Source organism: Physella acuta, unplaced genomic scaffold (assembly GCF_028476545.2).
Source record: "Physella acuta isolate Inbredline_101_S28 unplaced genomic scaffold, ASM2847654v3 ptg000457l, whole genome shotgun sequence".
Classification (NCBI taxonomy): Eukaryota; Metazoa; Mollusca; class Gastropoda; family Physidae; genus Physella; species Physella acuta.
In genome coordinates this window covers 706652-727397 of record NW_026731976.1, presented here as the reverse complement: position 1 = coordinate 727397, position 20746 = coordinate 706652, and the positions used below count along the sequence as shown (strand labels likewise).

Sequence of the window (20746 nt, the reverse complement as noted above, 5' to 3'; positions counted from 1 at the left end):
TAAATGTCCACTGGGTTAACTTCCTTGAATTACCTTATGTTGTTCCAATTTTAATGTTACCTTACAATTTTAATGTTACCTTACAATTTTAATGTTACCCTACAATTTTACCCAATTCATACACAATAAAATTGAAGAACAATTTTAAGATTCAAATTTTTATTTCACCCTACCCACTGGGCCCCACCCTACCCACTGGGCCCCACCCTACCCACTGGGCCCCACCCCACCTCCCGGGGGCCTCACTGGACCACACCTGGTGGGGGGTTGATTGCTAAAACAATGTGAGGTACCTAAATGCCATGCAGATAAATGTCATCCAGCTAAATGTCATCATGACATCCAGAAATGTACCAGCCTCCTGAACCCTGGGATGGTCAAGTTGAAGGTTAGTGGGTCAAAGTTAGTGGGTCAAGGTTAGTGGGTCAAGGTTACTCCTGCCCTTATGTCATACACACACACACAACCACTCACACACAATGAGAGACATGCCAGTTGACTCCCCCCCCCCCCCCACACACACAGAGAACATCCACACACCCACACTACTGCAACAAAAAACAGATGACAATAAATACAAAATAATTTATGATCAGGGATGGATAGAGCAATCAATAGAGATAATTACAGCCACTAATGAGGACAGGCTAATGATGAAATGGTGGAGCAGCTAATTTTATTTGGCGCCTTGAGGAATCTGTGGCAGCCCAAACTCATCCACGGGAACATCGCCCTGGGGGAACAAGGGAACATGTTAGTTGGGGTAAACATGAGAAATGTGCTGAGGTAAACATGAGATATGTACTGAGGTAAACATGAGACATGTGCTGAGGTAAACATGAGACATGTGCTGAGGTAAACATGAGACATGTGCTGAGGTAAACATGAGACATGTGCTGAGGTAAACATGAGACATGTGCTGAGGTAAACATGAGACATGTGCTGAGGTAAACATGAGACATGTGCTGAGGTAAACATGAGATATGTGCTGAGGTAAACATGAGACATGTGCTGAGGTAAACATGAGACATGTGCTGAGGTAAACATGAGACATGTGCTGAGGTAAACATGAGACATGTGCTGAGGTAAACATGAGATATGTGCTGAGGTAAACATGAGATATGTGCTGAGGTAAACATGAGATATCTGAATGTGCTGAGGTAAACATGAGACATGTGCTGAGGTAAACATGAGACATGTGCTGAGGAAAACATGAGACATGTGCGGAGCCTTTACCCGACTACTCTCCCCGCCAGGCTCGCTAGTTGGAGCTGAAGGCGCGGCCACCGCGTCATCCAGGTACGAGGCGTCCTCATCCAGGCCTAGCTCATCTCCTAAGGCATCAAGCTCCGCCTCCAGCTCGTCATCATCAAGTTCAGGCATGCCGTAGCTCCGCCCCATGACCTCTTGAATTTCATTTGTTTGTTCCATAAGGTCTTCAAGGTCGTCCTGCATATTCTGTAGAATTACAAAACTATGCCAATTTATGACTAGAAAAAGGTCAAAGGTCTGTACACGATCAATAGCAGTATGATAAATGTATAAACTATGCTAGCCCAACCCAACCCTACTCAACATTACTCTAGCAACAAATTATAGGATGATAAATGTATAAACTATGCTAGCCCAACCCAACCCTACCCAACATTGCTGTAGCAACAAATTATAGGATGATAAATGTATAAACTATGCTAGCCCAACCCAACTCTGGCAACAAATTAGCAAACACAGCTTTGAATTTTTAAGCTTAAAAAAAAATCAGAAAACTGCAAATATTTTGACAACAAAGAAAAATGATAGAAATAAATAGAGCTATTTAACACTTTATAATGAACAACGTTAAAACTAATTTAAAAGGCTGACTAAGGTGTGCTTTCTGTTTACAATTTCAGAAAGCATCTTGAGCAAATAATTATAGGAGCCACAGACTCACCTCTATTTGGTCTATATTGACATGTTTGTAAGCTTTCTTGAAATCTTTGACCCCAATTTTCATAGCATCCACCTGAAACACACAACAGGTCAATCAAAACTGGACCAGCGATACAAAGGTTGACAGAAACAAGTTGACAGAAACAGGTTGACAGAAACAGGTTGACAGAAACAGGTTGACAGAAACAGGTTGACAGAAACAGGTTGACAGAAACAGGTTGACAGAAACAGGTTGACAGAAACAGGTTGACAGAAACAGGTTGACAGAAACAGGTTGACAGAAACAGGTTGACAGAAACAGGTTGACAGAAACAGGTTGACAGAAACAGGTTGACAGAAACAGGTTGACAGAAACAGGTTGACAGAAACAGGTTGACAGAAACAGGTTGACAGAAACAGGTTGACAGAAACAGGTTGACAGAAACAGGTTGACAGAAACAGGTTGACAGAATCACCTTGATAAGTTGAAAGAAAACTACAGGAAAATCTACATTTAATCTAATTCAGGTTGAAACAAAACAATGACTATAGGGCAGGAAAAACTTGATGAGTTTGGGTGTCTGTTGCTTATCATTTCTTTTTATTGTATTGGCCTAAGATAAAAAAATGTGAGCTGTGAGACCCCCCGCCATATTTTTTCATGAACTGTGGGGCCTTAGTGTTAAAATTTAACTGCCCAAAATATTTATTAAAAACAAAAATGTTTAAATTGAGAAAAATACATAATCGATGAAATAATCATTTAAAAATAAAACGGGAGTAATTTCCCCTAATTTTCTTATATATTAATATATATATATATATATATATATTCTTATATAACACTACAGGGGATGACAACTCGGGATATAGACATGATTTTTAATTCATTTTATATACTTAAACTTTTTAAAAATAGAATTGAATCTCGTAGAAAAAATAATTGCACACCAAATGATGTGTATAATAGTGGGGAATATTATTAGTACTTTATAAATTCACTTGCGTTTTTTTGAGAAATCAGAATTAGCGTATATTAGAACTTCTGGTCAACAGAAATTACTCAAAATTTGACAGAAGGCAGATAATTAGATCATTTACTTAGATCATTTACATGTGAAATTTCATTTATCTATCTGAAACAGTACTCAAGTTATAGGATTTCGAAAAATTTAAAGTAGAATAAGTTCCACTTCCGGTTACTGGAAATTGCTGAAACGTTTATATAGAACTACAAATTTGATGTAATACTTGCATATGAAATTTCATCAACCTAGATGCAACGGTACTCAAGTTATCGTGTTCACAGAGAAAGTAAAATTCAGGTGCATTAATAATATTTTTTAATAACTTGCCTATACACATTTTAATTTCTTTTTAAAACATAAATTTGTGTAGTAAACATAAGTGAGATCACTAAACAACATTTCAAAGCGAAGTTTTATAAAAGGAAATCACTGACTATTTTATATGGCAATAACTGGATATTTTAAAAGGAAATAACTCTTTGTATATCAGAGGCGTAGCGACCCTTCCCGGCGCCCGGGGACAAACTTTTCATTTTGCACCCCCCCCCTCAAACTTTGGATTAGCACCCCCCCCCCCTCAAACTTTCAATTTGCACCCCCATCAACCTTTCAATTTATTTTTCCAACCCATTTTGGCGCCCCCTAAGGTCGGCACCCGGGGACATGTAACCCCCCCTCGCTACGCTACTGATGTATATCTTTGAGCAATTAACTCACTGTGGTTTTTGTGTCCTTGAGACTTTGTATGGCGTAATTTTGTTGCTCCAGGTTAAAGGACTGTTGGCTCAGCTGGTCTCTCTGGTTCTCATACCTGTACAGGTCAACAGGGGGCAGAGGTCAACAGGGGCAGAGGTCAACAGGGGGCAGAGGTCAACAGGGGGCAGAGGTCAACAGGGGCAGAGGTCAACAGGGGGCAGAGGTCAACGGGGGCAGAGGTCAACAGGGGGCAGAGGTCAACATGGGCAAAGGTCACAGACTGAGAAAATAAAATCTTTCACCACAATGCTTAGTACAGAAAGCAGAAAAATCCAATAGTCTCCCCCCCCCCCTGTCATTCTCTCCCCCCCCCCCCAATTACAACAGGACCATTAGGGTCACTTCACAACAGCTAGTATCTTGGAACAAAACCAGTCCAGACAGACAAAGAAACCAAACAACAGCTAGAATCTGGGAACAAAACCAGTCCAGACAGACAAAGAAACCAAACAACAGCTAGAATCTGGGAACAAAACCAGTCCAGACAGACAAAGAAACCAAACAACAGCTAGAATCTGGGAACAAAACCAGTCCAGACAGACAAAGAAACCAAACAACAAAAGTCTGATACTCACATTCTCTTTTGCTTTAATACACGCATGGCTTTCTGCTTCACTTGATTCTGTTAGAAGCAGGCAAATGACATTTTTTATATATCAAATTGTGTTGGAAGCAGGCAAATGACATTTTTTAAATATCAGATTCTGTTAGAGGCAGGCAAATGACATTTTTTAAATATCAAATAATTATGTATTTCCTGATGGGTAAAAAATAACACAGGTCAAGTTATACCTACTACTGTGTTACTCTCAAACTTTGCTGACTAGCTTGTAAAATGTCGTGTCATAGTTACTGCGATGTTTCCCTGTATTTATACCACCATTGGTGTCATATCTGTCATAGTTACTGCGATGTTTCCCTAATGTTTATACCACCATTGGTGTCATATGTCATAGTTACTGCAATGTTTCCCTAATGTGTATACCACCATTGGTGTCATATTATGCCATAGTTACTGCGATGTTTCCCTAATGTGTATACCACCATTGGTGTCAAATTATGCCATAGTTACTGCAATGTTTCCCTAATGTGTATACCACCATTGGTGTCATATTATGCCATAGTTACTGCGATGTTTCCCTAATGTGTATACCACCATTGGTGTCAAATTATGCCATAGTTACTGTGATATTTCCCTGATGTGTATACCATTGGTGTCATATCTACTGTAAGTGTTACCCACCTTAGCTGGGCCTTCCCTCATCTTCTTCATCTGGTCCTTGTATTTCTTCAGCTCTGCATCCAGTCGGGCAATCTTTTTATCCATAGACTCACCCCTACTGTCAATCTGTTGATCACAAAATTTCACATCTATTCATTCTGTCACCCCACCACTGGTCATCTGTCACCCCACAACTGGTCATCTGTCACCCCACAACTGGTCATCTGTCACCCCGCTACTGGTCATCTGTCACCCCACACAGGGTCATCTGTCACCCCACAACTGGTCATCTGTCACCCCACAACTGGTCATCTGTCACCCCACACAGGGTCATCTGTCACCCCCACAACTGGTCATCTGTCACCCCACAACTGGTCATCTGTCACCCCACACAGGGTCATCTGTCACCCCACAACTGGTCATCTGTCACCCCACAACTGGTCATCTGTCACCCCACTACTGGTCATCTGTCACCCCACAACTGGTCATCTGTCACCCCACAACTGGTCATCTGTCACCCACAACTGGTCATCTGTCACCCACAACTGGTCATCTGTCACCCCACAACTGGCTATCTGTCACCCCACACAGGGTCATCTGTCACCCCACAACTGGTCATCTGTCATCCCACAACTGGTCATCTGTCACCCACAACTGGTCATCTGTCACCCCACAACTGGTCATCTGTCACCCCACAACTGGTCATCTGTCACCCCACTACTGGTCATCTGTCACCCCACACAGGGTCATCTGTCACCCCACAACTGGTCATCTGTCACCCCACAACTGGTCATCTGTCACCCCACTACTGGTCATCTGTCACCCACAACTGGTCATCTGTCACCCCACCACTGGTCATCTGTCACCCCAAAGCTGGTCATCTGTCACCCCACAACTGGTCATCTGTCACCCCACAACTGGTCATCTGTCACCCACAACTGGTCATCTGTCACCCCACACATGGTCATCTGTCACATTCTATTTTTAGGTATGACATAAAAAACAGTCATAAATCTAGCCAAATGATTGGATTCTTGCACAGCACAATTATTTTTCCGCGCCTCGTTTTCACCAAAAAAGATTATAATAAAATGGCATTATTGAGGGGTGATCATTACCCATGAACACATCTCATAAACCCCATAAGCTGGTTTGCGGGCCAAGCGATATTTCAGAGTTATTTGATTTAAAAGACAAGAATACATAGAGCTCTTTTCACTTATGCGCCGCTTGCGAGACAAACAAAGAAATTCTGGGAATTCTTAAATAACAGACTGAAATAGAAACGGATAGTTCCGTTTTCTAAAATTAACGATGGGATCGTAATCAATAGTTTTATCCCTCTACCACTTAGTGAAAGCGAAACTGGTCGCCATTTTAGTAAGCGCATGAGTCGTGAGATGCCATGAAAATGACAAACCCGGAAGCGTTGAATCAAACGGTCTACTGATAGTCTGATACTATCTACTGATACTAGTAATTCACAATTTAGTAGTACTTATTGGGATAAAACTCCATTTTAGCGTATTTTATTCCCCGTTTCACGTTCACCTCCAGTTGAGCGTATATTATTATTAACACAACCAAACACACAAAAACATTAGGAAAAAACTTGATCTACTTATTTTTTTTATGAATGTGATTTTTAATTAGAAAAGGTAAAAACATTTAAAAAGCATTAGAACTTTTCAATTACATAGGGTGTGATCGTCAGCGGGAGAAAAATCCTTACACAGTCAAGGGTTCACCATGAGTTCACATTGATTTTAATTATCAGCATATGTCATAGCTCGGGCAATAGCTGTTTGAAATTGTGTTGGCCTCAGTTTTGGGGTCATTGTCAGTTCATTAATGTTTATTTATAGTATCATGCCTGGGAGATACTTGTAACAATACAAACTTAACTGCCTTTCAATTGTGAGCTACGTTTACGTACTTCACCCATTGCCATGAAAATTCTGACACACGTATACATAGTACATAGCACATTCAATACTCTAAATTTGGATTTTTCTCAAGTTTTGACAAAAGTTAATTATCAAAATCTTAAACAAAGTTAGATCTAGAATCTAGTCTCTTTGTTTTTTTATTCATTTGTTAAAACAAAAATACAATACAAATACGTGTTTTCCTAATGTTTTGGTGTGTTTCGGACGCTCAACTGGAGGTAAACAAGAAGCGGAGAATAAAATAAGCTAAAATGCCTAAAAATGGAGTTTTACTAAAAACTAGATCTAGGTTAGAAGTTTTTTTTAAGTTAGTTTAAGAGTTTAATTATTAATTAAGTTTAAGTTAGTGTTAGAGTAATATATTATATATGGCAGGAAACAGATTGGTACCGCAAAATGCATATTCGGTCTTCGAAGTTCATAAACTTTCTAACCAGACATCGTTCGGGGATTTTGTTTATACTGATAAATAGAGCAAGGTTTTTACAAGCTTCGTTAGCAACATTTTTGTGGAATTCGTTTTTTATGACATTTTGTGCCGCGGCGAAGGATGCGAAGTATGCAAATCTAGACGGAATGGATCTACTTGGAAAGTACGTGTACTGCACTAATGAGGTAAGAAATAATATTTTGTAAAAATAACTATTATTTTTTTATGGATTTTTCATTAGAAATGATTGCTGTAAATTATGAAAGTAAAAAAAAGTATATTTGAATGCGTTTTTTACTTTAATTTGAACAAAATGACTGCCGAAAATTACGACACATCGGCGTCGCTGAAAGCGGGAATTTCAGTTAATTTTTTACGGATATAAAATTGTATTTTTTTACTCCGAAGCATGTATTTAAATAACAGTTGAGTTAAATCTATTTAATTCTGTAAAATATAATTATTATTTTGCCGTAGATACTTTTTTTTATATTTTTAATGATTTTCTGTCGCGGAAAATCGGTATTCGCACCATGCACGCACACGTAGTAAAACTAGACTTATCTTTAAAACACGAGAATCTTGAGTACACTGCGAATAACAAAGTTTTTAAATGTTAGTTTACTTTTGACTTTAAGCCATTTGTTTTAAATCGAAATTAATTGATAATGTAATTATTTCAAAGTAAAAGTTTTCCGTCGCAAATTGGGTTCTAACCTTCGCCACTGAACCAGCCTACGCACGACATTCGCGCGAGTCTGTTTCTTCGCAATAGTCTGTATAGTCACTAGTGTCGAGGGCTAATTCTAAAAAGAATCGAGTCCTTACTAATCTAATGTTTATTAAAATTAGGTACAATTGTTGGAACGCATGAGAAATAACAAATTAATATTTCTTTAAATCTATAGCCAAAAGAAAGTAGAACTTTATAACTCTGTAAATTATGAATCGAGTGACGGCTGTCGTGAAAACGGGAGCCATTTTACGCTTTTTTTTAGGGTGACCTACTTTTATTATATAATTTTAAAATTCATCGATTTGATAAGCAGCTGAGTAGCTGACTACGCATGCGATATGGCTGGCACGTTTTGGGATAGGGATCGAGTACACCATAGAATTTTTTTCTTAGAACTAAGCGTATTTTTTTTTAAAATCAAAAGATACTTACATATCAGTTGTTGATTTCAATTTCATTATAGATCTAATCACTAACTTCAGTTTTTAAAAGTGATTTTGCTTCTAGAACTAGCGTATTTTCAAAATTACGTAGATTCTAAATCTAGATCTATTTACTTACTATTTGACAACCGTGTCAGTAAAATGAGGTCACCGCTTCCAGATTCTTAGGTTTTAATTATGTTTGTCATTTTGATCTATTATAAGTAGCATTAAAACAACTGCATCTATTATCAACATTGTTTTTATATGCCAGTTCTAATTATACATTCTGTTCATTACCAATTCTAATGAAATCGTATCAGGCCCTAACACCCTGTTCACCTACACTGACACTACACTTGAATGACGCCACAGACAGTCGTAACTTTAAATTAATGTTCAAAGTACTAAACAATTATAATTAGCCATGTAAATGCTGCAACTATATTAAAAATTGGCATATAGACATATTTTATTAATTATGTTTTTTATATAGACCTTCTATATTTAACTCTGTTATTTTTTTCTTCCCCAGAGTGTTTCTAAAAGCCAGAATTTTAAAGGGGAGGGCGGTCGTTTTTTTTCTCAAGAATAATTATAGAAATAAGCTATAAACTGGTATATTTTGTAAAGTTTGACATAATTACAAATAAATGTATGCCTAAGTGACATTTCTGTGTAATTATATCGTTAATTTTGTGAATTTCGTGGATTTTTGGACCTCACTACATTAAGATGTAAAAAAAAATCTCAGTTGAGTGAGTGTGGTTAATCTACATTTTGAACGTGATGTAAATGTCTAGTGCTATTAATTTTTATATTTTTGAATTCCTCGATTGTTAAGCAACAAAATTGATATATAATATGTCAATATTTGTTACTTTGAAAATTGGCGAAAATCGACCCTAAAAGTAGATGCTTGAGGGTTGAATCTGTTTCCTGCCATAGGTAAAATCACGATATAGCGTCGGTTATTATTCCGGAACTGTACAGCAGTAAAAAACAGTAAAACGATGGCGTAGTCTGTCGAGCCGTTCCGGAAACCACCGGAAATACTGTAAACCATCATTTATTTGCCGCCATATTAAATTATTATTTTTAATACATAATGTTTAAAAATGTGCAAGGATTGATTTTAGTTGCATTTTAAATACTGTTTTGCTAATTATTTTGTATTTCTAATTATTTTAAGTGTATGTGCTAATTATTGCTGCTACTAAACATTATTCTAGTTATTCTTACTACTTTTAACTTTAGTTAATCTAATCGTCTTATTTACTAACAGAACAAGAGCTGGTTGTCGCAAATCTTCTGCAGGTTTTTTCTGTTTCTTAAAAAAAAATAATTAATTACTACACTCGAGTTTATTAATAATATTTAGATTTTCTATCTGTTATTAATTTTCTGTCAATTAAACTGTAAATTAAGTTAAAACATTAATTTAATGCACTTGACTTTATTTTTATTTCACCGGTCAAATAAACTATGGTTTACAGTAACGAATGTTACCGAAACTCAACGAACATTACCCAATAATTTCCGACGCTATAACGTGATTTTACCATTATATAATATAGATCTAGAATCTAGATCTAGAGTTGTTAGGCTCAGTTTAATCAATGAATGAGTTCATCAGTTCAAATTTTCAGTTGAGTTAGGCTCAGTTACTAACAGTTAGGGTACCAACACTTACATTAGAAATACAGTCATTTAGATTTGGTGGAGGTTCTTTGGGCTTTCCTCTTCCGAAAAGACGATTCATTTTTACAGGTTTTGGTTAAAAAGAAAATAAAAATAATTAGAATAAAATTTAGATCTAAATTGGAGACAAAAAGACGGATGACGAACTCCGGTTGATAAAAAATATTACTGTTGTGTTTACAAAATTCATTCAGGAAGTCCTGTTGACTTCCGGGATGATATCATATTTATTTATTTATTTTATTGTCAGTGTTATTAAAATAAAAATCATGCTGCTCAAGTGTTAAAGACATTTTACTAATTTTATTTGTATTACTTTTAAATTAATTTTGCTTCTATGAATATTTTAGTTATGACAGCAAGCTAAACGTAATGTATTTTTTCTCAATATGTAAAACTAACTAAAACTAAAACAATGAAACCTCCCATTTTTAGGACTACAAACGCGTCACACACCCTGTGACTGTGAATGCACCTTTCCAAAAATAGAATCATACTTGTATTTGTGTGTGTGTGTGTGTGTGTAACTGTCATCTCTAAGCTATATTACCCAAGATCTAGGTATAGTCTTATAGAATCTAGTTGCTACAAACAAGACCTCAAAGTCTGCGATTACAATTACACCAGCCTGTATAGGGCTACTGTATTTATATGCACATTCAGCTACCATTTGTTTTCCTGGGGGTGAGGGGAGGGCGGACACAGGTTAAAGTATGTTTTCTATATAAATACAATTTTGTTCGGTGGGGGGGGGGGCGGTCGACTTTCTTGCCCCCCCCCCCCCCCCCCCAGGGAAGCTGTAAGAAACTCTGAGCCATTAACGACGCCACACTTTTTTTCACCACCCCAGAAGGCGTCGCAAAAGAAACGCATCTTTCCCACCCTTCCCAAGAGATGACGCCATACTTCAGCCGACCCAAATCATACTAGCTGCATCCCGTGCTCCGCCACGGTAAATCATTTTTAAATGTACCAACTTTGGAACAGAACAAAACAAACAAAAACAACACAAACACAAAAAACACAACCACAAACACAACACAACCACAACACAACCACAACACAAACACAACACAACCACAACACAACCACAACACAACCACAACACAACCACAACACAAACACAACACAAACACAACACAACACAACTACAACACAACCACAACAAAAACACAACCACAACACAGCCACAACACAACCACAACACAACCAAAAAACAACCACAATACAACCACAACACAACCACAACACAACCAAAAAAAAAAAAAACAACACAACCACAACATTAGAATCACCACCAAACAACACGCTTTTTAGGCGTCCGCGCCCAAAGAGACCCTTTCCAACATTAAACATTTAAGTCACATAAATAGATCCTACTCCATAACTTACAATAAAACAATGCGATGCAAATGAATGTACGGCAAGTGGTGTTTACTTTTATGGTTCTAAGAAAACACATTGGCAATGTAATTAGAATTACCACCGAAAATCACGCTTTTCCCAGGCGTCCGCGCCCAGAGAGAGTCTTTCCGCCATTCTCTATATTATAATTATAAAATTTCACCATCTGTTAGCACCAAAAAACAAAAACAAAAAATAGTGATTTTGAGAAATCATAGACTAATTAGAAAATAATATAAATAATCTTAACATTTTTCTCTTTTAATTATGAACCTTAACATAGACTAATCAATGCGGTAGTAATAAAAAAAAGATTAACTTAAATTATTGTTGAGTTAAATATATTTTCAAATTACCTCCCTTGAAACAATTACCACAAAAAAAAGTGGAATTAATTAGCTTTTTCGACCTACTTTTATGGAAATGTATCCATTTTTTCTAGGAATATAAACTAAAATGATATTTGACATTAATCTTTTTAATACGTTTTAGCAGTTTGCGTGTATTTAATATTTTCTTGACGTTATGCGAAAGAGTAAAAACCGTGGCAATTATAAAATAGCTCTATGCCGCTATATAAACAAACCCTACTCTAATACTTATAATAAGACACTGCGGTGCACTGAAAAGCACAGCGTGGTGCGCAGTTTACTTTTATAGTCCCAAAATCTATAGCGATGACGGACGGAAGGAAGGAAGGAAGGACACGCTCAGCCCGCTTATATTATCACTAGCTGCATCCCGTGCTCCGCCACGGTAAATCTTTTTTAAATGTACCAACTTGGGAACAGAACAAAACTAAACACAACACAAACGAACGCAAAAAAAAAACACAAACGAAAAAACAAACACAACACTCATAACAAACACAATTTAAATGCAATCATATAGGCATATTGCTCACAGTCTAGCCCGTAGCGCCAAATCGCGCCCTTTCCGGTGATTTGCATCCCCTCAAACTTTCGATTTGCACCCCTGTCCCCCCGCCCTAAAACTTTCGATTTCCACCCCCCCCCCCCTCGCGCAATTTTTTCCAACCCACTCTGGCGCCCCCTAAGGTTGGCACCCGGGGACACATGCCCCCCCCCCTCGCTAAGCCTCTCCTATAAAACCCCTAGCTTGTCCGCAAATCCGCAAACCGAAAGATAGAATAATAATTAGTAAACAGTATAAATAATAGGCAGTATTTAAAATATCCGTAGTTTACCTAAAATATTTCACTTTATCCATTCACGCATTTTTTTTTCCAGTGCTTTAAATTTTAAAAACTTACAATAGAGTTTCATAACTAAAACCATTGCGCACCTAATGAACGTAATGACGCGTCTATAATAGTGCTGAATAGTTGATTAAAAATTATAAGTAATAAACAGTAGGGCCTACATTCAGTGAATAAAATAAATAAAAGATTGCCTTTTATCAATCCATGCTAATTATAATTTTCTAACAATAATTTCCTCTTACACATCCACATAATTTGCATTCACATTTTGCTAATTATACTATTGCAACACTAATTCCTTCTATGACGAACGTATATTTGCAGTCACATTTTTTATTAGCGTGAGTTTAATGTATTTTTAAATTACCTCCTTTGCCAAAATTAGAAAAGAGTTAAATTCATTTGATTTTTCTAACCTACAGTTATTATGTTATTAAAATGTATCCACTTTTTCTAGGAATATTAACGAAAACTATATTTGACATTGATCCTTTTAATATGTTTTAGCAATGTGCGTGTATTTAATATTCTCTTTACGTTATGCAAAATTGTACAAACAGTGGAAATTATAAAATAGCTCTATGCCGCTATATAAACAAACCCTACTCTTATTCTTATAATAAGACACTGCGGTGCACTGAAAAGCACAGCATGGTGCGTAGCTTACTTTTATAGTCCCAAAATCTATAGCGATGACGGACGGACGGAAGGAAGGAAGGAAGGAAGGACAGACACAGCCCGCTTATATTATAGATATATTATTCATTTGGCTAAGGGGCATAATCAAGCTTTGGATATTTGCCAAATATATTAATTGGGTAATTCCCCTTTATAAGGTAATCGTCAAATTGATCAATTTTTACAACCATTTTTTTTTTTTACAATACTTCACTTGAGTCTATACACAAGCAACTTGAGTGCGGAAAAAATCAGTATAAAAATAAATTTTAAAATGCGTGGGTCGCTTTTTAAATTCTAGTAAAGGTTGTCAATACATATTAATTAATAGCGACCAACACTTTTCTTAAGTAGTACACTATATTTGCAGGCAATAATTTCTTTTCGCCTTTTTAGTGCATTAAGCTTGTTATTTAAATGTTTTTTAAAATAATTTTTCTCAGTAAAAAAAAATTATTTTTAAAATACGTTGGAAGCTTTTTAAAATCCTACTAAAAGTATTCAATACTTAATTTTAGCGACCAACGCTTTTCTTTATAGTTACTGAAACCGTAGAGTGTTATTATATACGAGCCGACCCGCGGCATATCATTCGCCGCTATTTAGTTGTTTTATTTTTTACTTTTCAGTAATTCATAATTTGTGAATTCGACAGTACCAATGTAGGTCGTTAAGGACGATACTACCCCCACCCTCCTTTCCCCCAACCCCTATCCTACACCTCCTCTTAGTTACCTCCCCTAAGTATAAAATCGTTTCAAACTAAATTATCTGGCCCTAATAGCCGTCACTAAACCCGGCTCTACGACGGTAAACATTTAGCGTGAACCAAAGCTCACCAGACCATGTAGGGGTGGGATGGTAGGGAGCGCGCTTACAGCTTGTTTTCTAGCGTCTCCCAGAAGAGAATTATATATATATATATATATATATATATATATATATATATATATATATATATATATATATATATATATATAAAGAAAATTATTTATTTTCTCCTTTTTAGTGCATTATTACATAAAAGCTTGCTATTAAAACGTTTTTATAAATCACCAAAAGAAAGAAAATTATTTATTTTCTCCTTTTTAGTGCATTACTAGACTACCCGTCATCCGTTGGATAACTGTGGGTTTCGGGGGTCATCCATCAAAAAACATCACGTCTGTCACTCAGAGGCGTAGCGACCCTTCCCTGCGCCCGGGGACAAACTTTTCGATTTGAACCCCCCCCCCCCTCAAGATTTCGATTTGCACCCCCCCCCTCAAGATTTCAATTTGCACCTCCTCAAACTTTCGATTTGCACCCCCCACAAAAAAACCAACCCCACATTCAAAAATATGTTTTTTTTTTCTTTTAAAAACACCGAAAACACCGATTTCGGACTATCCCTTCATATACTGACGTCACATGTGACCTACTCAACTCTACTTCACCTGCCCAGTGTCCCGCCAAGTCTCAGACAACATGTTTTTATCGTTTAAAAAACGATTCCAGCCGAGCATGTCTCTGACCACACTATCTTTTCATATGCTTAGGACAAAGAAACAGATTAATTCTACTTCACCTGCCCTGTATCCTGCCAAGTTCAGATAGGCAACTTTATCATTCACATCTAAAAAAAAAACTGAAAAAAAATATCATTGACATATTGGTCTAGAACCTGTGCCACCCGCATTAGAGCCGACTACACTACCAACTTAGCTATTTACTCGTGACGTCACAAGTGAACTTTTATACTATACTTTGAGTCTCCTTATGCAACTTGATTTACGCGCATAGATCTAGAACTAAGTCTAGTAGCAGTGACTTTCAAATTAAATTTTTATCTTAAATTAGCCAAACAAAGATTTATATAAAATAAAGAAGGTCTGAAATTATCTAGATCTAGATAGAATTATCTAGATCTAGATTCTACGACTCGCTTGCTTAAGTCTTAAGTTTAGTTTTTCTTGCTAGATCTGGAATCTAGATCTAGATTTAATCATTAGCTACGCTAATAGGCCCGGAGCGAGCATTTCAAAATTACCATATTCCAAACAAAGATTTATATAAAATAATAAAGGTCTAAAATAGTTTAGTATATAGAAAATCATTATTATCTAAATCTAGATAGAAAATAATCTATATTTTAGATCTACGACTGAGCTATATTTAGAATTTACGTTTATAATTTAGCAAAATTACCGGCATCGAAGCCGCGTATGAATCTTAAGCTACGCAAATAGGCCCGGATCCAGCATTTCAAAATTACCATATTCCAAACAAAGATTTATACAAAATAATAAAGGTCTAAAATAGTTTAGTATATAGAAACTCATTTTATTATCTAAATCTAGATAGAATTATCTATATTCTAGATCTACGACTGGTTTGCTTAAGTCTCGTTTTTTTTTATTGTATTTACAACTAATAAATCTTTGATTTGACCTAGATTCTAGATCTTGATCTAGATCTATAAATAACTTTCTTCGACAGATTGTAGATCTAGAGAAATTTATCGTAAAACTAAATGAAAAAGAGAGTTGAAAATTGATATAAGTGTTGGAACATAATAAATACAGCAAACGGACGTATTGTTAAAGTTATGACCGACAGAAAATTAGATTTAGAACGCGTTAAACTTTTGAATGGGAACACAATTTTCTTCGATAGACGCCGCCATTTTATTGTACTAAAGAGTAAACAAAAAACTGTGACGTCACGGTCCCGCCGAATGTAGTGGTCGTTCTAATCTTTTTTAAAAAAATAGGGTTAATCTACCTATGAATCAATCAATAAATTAATTAACGTCTTTAAATAAATGTGTGATTAACAGTCTGTCTTAAAACAAAAAAATTTTCTCTACCTACATACTATTTTACAGCTCTCCACGATGAGTGCAACCATGTACAATAGTCAATCAGCCAAACAAAAAAAAAAAAATATTCAAACATGTAAACAAACTTGACTTTTAGTAGTATATAGATTACATAAAAGCTTGCTATTAAAACGTTTTTATAAATCACCAAAAGCCAATAATCGACTAATATTTTCAGGAAAATCTTCCTAGCGTAGTCCCATTAAGACAAAAATAATAGAGGGTACTTAAGTGTGACGTCATTTTCGGGTGAGGGATGGATAAATTAGCCGCCGTAGAGCGCAGTGAGGTTGTAGCAGTAGCGTAGCGAGGGGGGGGGGACATATGTCCCCGGGCGCCGAGCTTAGGGGGCGCCAAAATGGGTTGGAAAAATAAATTGAAAGGTTGAGGGGGGTGCAAATTGAAAGTTTGAGGGGGGGGGGTGCAAATCAAAATCTCGAGGGGGGGTGCAAATCGAAAGTTTGAGGGGGGGGGGTGCAAATCAAAATCTCGAGGGGGGGGGGCAAATCGAAAGTTTGAGGGGGGGGGGTGCAAATCAAAATCTCGAGGGGGGGGGGCAAATCGAAAGTTTGAGGGGGGGGGGGTGCAAATCAAAATCTCGAGGGGGGGGGGTGCAAATCGAAAAGTTTGTCCCCGGGCGCCGGGAAGGGTCGCTACGCCTCTGGGTTGTAGACATTCTTGGTGAGGCAGAAGCTGAGACTAAAAACTTGTTGGGTAAAACTTGAGAAACTCCATACATGTCAAGTGTGGCACTGTCAGTCAGATCAATGTCAGTCGTGGCTAAGCGTCAGTCAGCCAGAGTTTCTTCCAGGCATCTCTTCAGGGGGGGGGGAGCTCCGCCCCTCCGAAAAAGTCTACCTCCTCCTCCCCCCTCCCGAAAGAAATTAAATTTATATAGAAAACATACTTTTACCAGTGTTCGCCCCCCTCCCCCCCCCCCCTGAAAATATCAAGTCCCCCCCCCCCCCCGGAGAAAAAAGTCTGGAAGAAACACTGCAGTCAGCCAATGTCAGTCGTGATTAAAAGTCAGCAATAGGATTAAATAAGGAACTATGCTACCCCGCTGGACGAACTGTCCGTAGAACGAACTGTCTGTAGAACGAACTGTCCATAGAACGACAGACTCAAAATTGTGCCGTATAACGAATTGAACACTGGGCCACCGAATGTCAACATAAAACAGGAAAATGTTGGTGCAAATTGTAGTAAATAAGAAAAACAAGTAATTAAAAAAAGTCTAGTGACAATTTTAGCGCAATTTCCTTATGTTATCTAAAAATAGCTCTGTCGTAGCGTAAATCAAGAGCAGGGTTAGTAAAACCATTGGTTAGTTATTAAAACGTTTTTTATCAATTTTTTTTTTCAGTATTTTACATGTTTTATTTACAATAGAGTAACATGACTAAAAACCATTGCGCGCCTAGCTACCGAACGTGATGTCGCAGCCACTGAACATGATGGCGCAGCTATTGAACGTGATGACGCGTGTGGTGTGGTTGGATAAAAATGCCTACTAATTCGGTCCAAATTTTAATTAATTCAAAAAAAAATTTGTGACCGAACGAAAGGATATTTTTGAAAACTTTCTTCGGCAATATTGTTCTAAATTATGGAAAATCGATTGGTAAATGTTTCAAGTCGCTAAGTGGTCTAGTTGCCGAGATATGGGCCAAAAACTGCATTTTTTCGAGTTTTTTTTTTTGGCTTTTCCGGAAAATCCATGAAAGAAACCCGGAATTGTTTTGGCCTATGTTCATCCTAGTAACTTGCTAAACATAATTGCTTTTGGAACTAGTCATCGATATTGCTTCGTTGAGGAGGAGATACGACTTAAAGCTGCGGACACACATCCATTCATTCATACATTCATACATCCAGAAATGACGGGTTAATAAACGCAATTCTCCAGAATGGAAATTGCGCTAATGAAAGATACATTTATTGATGCATGAAGCAATAAACCAAATTATAATTCGATGTCCTTTTAAAGACTAGTTGCGCACCAAAAACTGCGCACTAAAAATAGCGTGTCGGGACAAAAATACACCACCGTCACAAAGTTTAGCAAAAGATGGAGTAGGTACCTCTCTACTTCATTGGCTAACTTTGTTTTCAAACGTCTTTCACATGATGACTGTCAGCTTGTTGGGTTTTGTGTGAACATCTTTGAAACGAACCCAACCCCAGCTAGAGTTGACATCATGTACTTGATACATCTGTGTCTTGGTCTGCTGCTACTGGGAGCCACAGGTCAGTTGGGGGATGGAAAGAAGATGACTGGATCTAGATCTAGATCTATTAAATCTAGCTACAGCTAGATCTAGATCAATGTTGAAAGAAGATGACTGGATATAGAAGTAAATCTAGCTACAGCTAGATCTAATCTAGATCTAGATCAATGTTGAAAGAAGCTGAGTTATCAACATTGTAATAATAGACGACGTTTTGTTTTCACACCTAGTGCAGTGTATACTGTCAGTATAGTGTATACTGCAGTAGCGAGAGGGGGTGGGGACATACGTCCCCGGGCGCCGACCATAGGGGGCGCCAAAATGGGTTGGAAAAATAAATTGAAAGGCTGAGGGGTGGGGGGAGGGGAAATCGAAAGTTTGAGGGGGGGGAGGGTGCAAATCCAAATCTTGAGGGGTGGGTGCAAATCGAAAAGGTCGCTACGCCTCTGGTATACTGTATAGTTAGTGGTGTGCGGATGGGAAAAGTCAAAAGAAAAAAAACCCCAGAAAAAAGTCACTTTTTGCTCGGAAAAAAGTCAGATTCGTCTTTCTGAAATCATAAAAATATTATCGAATTCCATGCTAATACACAATTATGACTTTCCTTTGTTTTTTCCTCTCTGATTTGTTTTTTCCTATGAGTTTTTTTTTCCTATAATCTAATTAGTACGTGCTTGAAACCAACCTAATCATACATGTTTAACGTGACCGCATCCGTTTGCCAGACATATATATGCAAAAATCCGAATACCAGCCCAGAGACAGGCTGACCCGCGACGTGGGGCAGGCCGCAGGTAACGTGACCGTAGCCCCGCCCGGTGATCAGGTGACCCAAGCCGCGCCCAAAGATGAGTTGACCGACGCCGAAAGCCCACCCAGTAATAAGGTGACCTACTACCTGTTTTGGGCAAATGCTGACGTCACTCAGCCCAGGTTCAACGCTTTCTCCATGCTACAGACAACAATTGTGGTGAGTAGAGATACACGTGCATTGGTCACTCACACGTCCATTGATCACTCACACGTGCATTGGTCACTCACACGTCCATTGGTCACTCACACGTCCATTGGTCACTCACACGTGCATCGGTCACTCACACGTCCATTGGTCACTCACACGTTCATTGGTCACTCACACGTTCATTGGTCACTCACACGTCCATTGGTAACTCACACGTCCATTGGTCACTCACACATCCATTAGTCACACGTCCATTAGTCACTCACACGTTCATTAGTCACACGTCCATTAGTCACTCACACGTCCATTAGTCACTCACACGTCCATTGGTCACTCACACGTCCATTGGTCACTCACACATCCATTAGTCACACGTCCATTAGTCACTCACACGTTCATTAGTCACACGTCCATTAGTCACTCACACGTCCATTAGTCACTCACACATCCATTAGTCACACGTCCATTAGTCACTCACACGTCCATTAGTCACTCACACGTCCATTAGTCACTCACTCACACGTCCATTGGTCACTCACACGTCCATTGGTCACTCACACGTCCATTAGTCACTCACACGTCCATTAGTCACTCACACGTCCATTAGTCACTCACACATCCATTGGTCACTCACACGTCCATTGGTCACTCACACATCCATTAGTCACTCACACGTCTATTAGTCACTCACACATCCATTAGTCACTCACACGTCCATTGGTCACGCACACATCCATTAGTCACTCACACGTCCATTGGTCACTCACACATCCATTAGTCACTCACACTAGCATTAGTCACTCACACGTCCATTAGTCACTCACACATCCATTAGTCACTCACACTAGCATTAGTCACTCACACGTCTATTAGTCACTCACACGTCCATTAGTCACTCACACGTCCATTGGTCACTCACACATCCATTAGTCACTCACACTAGCATTAGTCACTCACACGTCCGTTAGTCACTCACACATCCATTAGTCACTCACACTAGCATTAGTCACTCACACGTCTATTAGTCACTCACACGTCCATTAGTCACTCACACGTCCATTGGTCACTCACACGTCCATTAGTCACTCACACGTCTATTAGTCACTCACACGTCCATTAGTCACTCACACGTCCATTGGTCACTCACACATCCATTAGTCACTCACACGTCTATTAGTCACTCACACCTCCATTAGTCACTCACACATCCATTAGTCACTCACACATCCATTAGT

At 38.1% G+C, this 20746-nt stretch overlaps 2 protein-coding genes and 1 long non-coding RNA gene across 3 annotated transcripts in view; 2 read left to right on the top strand and 1 right to left on the bottom strand.

Annotated features, from left to right (window-relative positions):
• Window positions 1-565: 565 nt before the first annotated feature.
• On the bottom strand, window positions 566-10351 carry LOC131943477 (charged multivesicular body protein 5). The gene is made up of 7 exons (XM_059303638.1): window positions 10148-10351; window positions 4939-5043; window positions 4271-4317; window positions 3657-3750; window positions 1934-2005; window positions 1237-1458; window positions 566-733 (listed from the first exon to the last, which is right to left on the bottom strand). The coding sequence occupies exons 1-7, from the start codon at window positions 10214-10216 to the stop codon at window positions 677-679; spliced, it is 666 nt and encodes a 221-aa protein (XP_059159621.1). The 5' UTR covers window positions 10217-10351; the 3' UTR covers window positions 566-676.
• LOC131943478 (uncharacterized) lies at window positions 8459-9124 on the top strand. Its single transcript, XR_009386899.1, has 2 exons — window positions 8459-8858; window positions 8990-9124. It is a non-coding gene; the product is annotated as an uncharacterized LOC131943478 (long non-coding RNA).
• Window positions 10352-18389: 8038 nt separating the features above from the next.
• The window catches only part of LOC131943489 (uncharacterized), a 34709-nt gene continuing 32352 nt past the window's right edge, over window positions 18390-20746 (top strand). Inside the window, exons 1-2 of the mRNA XM_059303649.1 lie at window positions 18390-18569; window positions 19276-19520. Coding sequence (XP_059159632.1) covers window positions 18521-18569; window positions 19276-19520 — 294 coding nt within the window. The 5' untranslated portion in view covers window positions 18390-18520. The remainder of the gene's footprint in view (window positions 18570-19275; window positions 19521-20746) is intronic.

Bases quoted from the DNA above. Each gene is read 5' to 3' on its own strand.
- LOC131943477 (XM_059303638.1), bottom strand. From the start codon at position 10,216: ATGAATCGTCTTTTCGGAAGAGGAAAGCCCAAAGAACCTCCACCAAAT. The intron at 5,044-10,147 runs GTAAGTGTTGGT...TGTGATCAACAG, and splicing joins TAAATGACTGTATTTCTAAT to ATTGACAGTAGGGGTGAGTC. The intron at 4,318-4,938 runs GTGGGTAACACT...TGCTTCTAACAG, and splicing joins TGAGGGAAGGCCCAGCTAAG to AATCAAGTGAAGCAGAAAGC.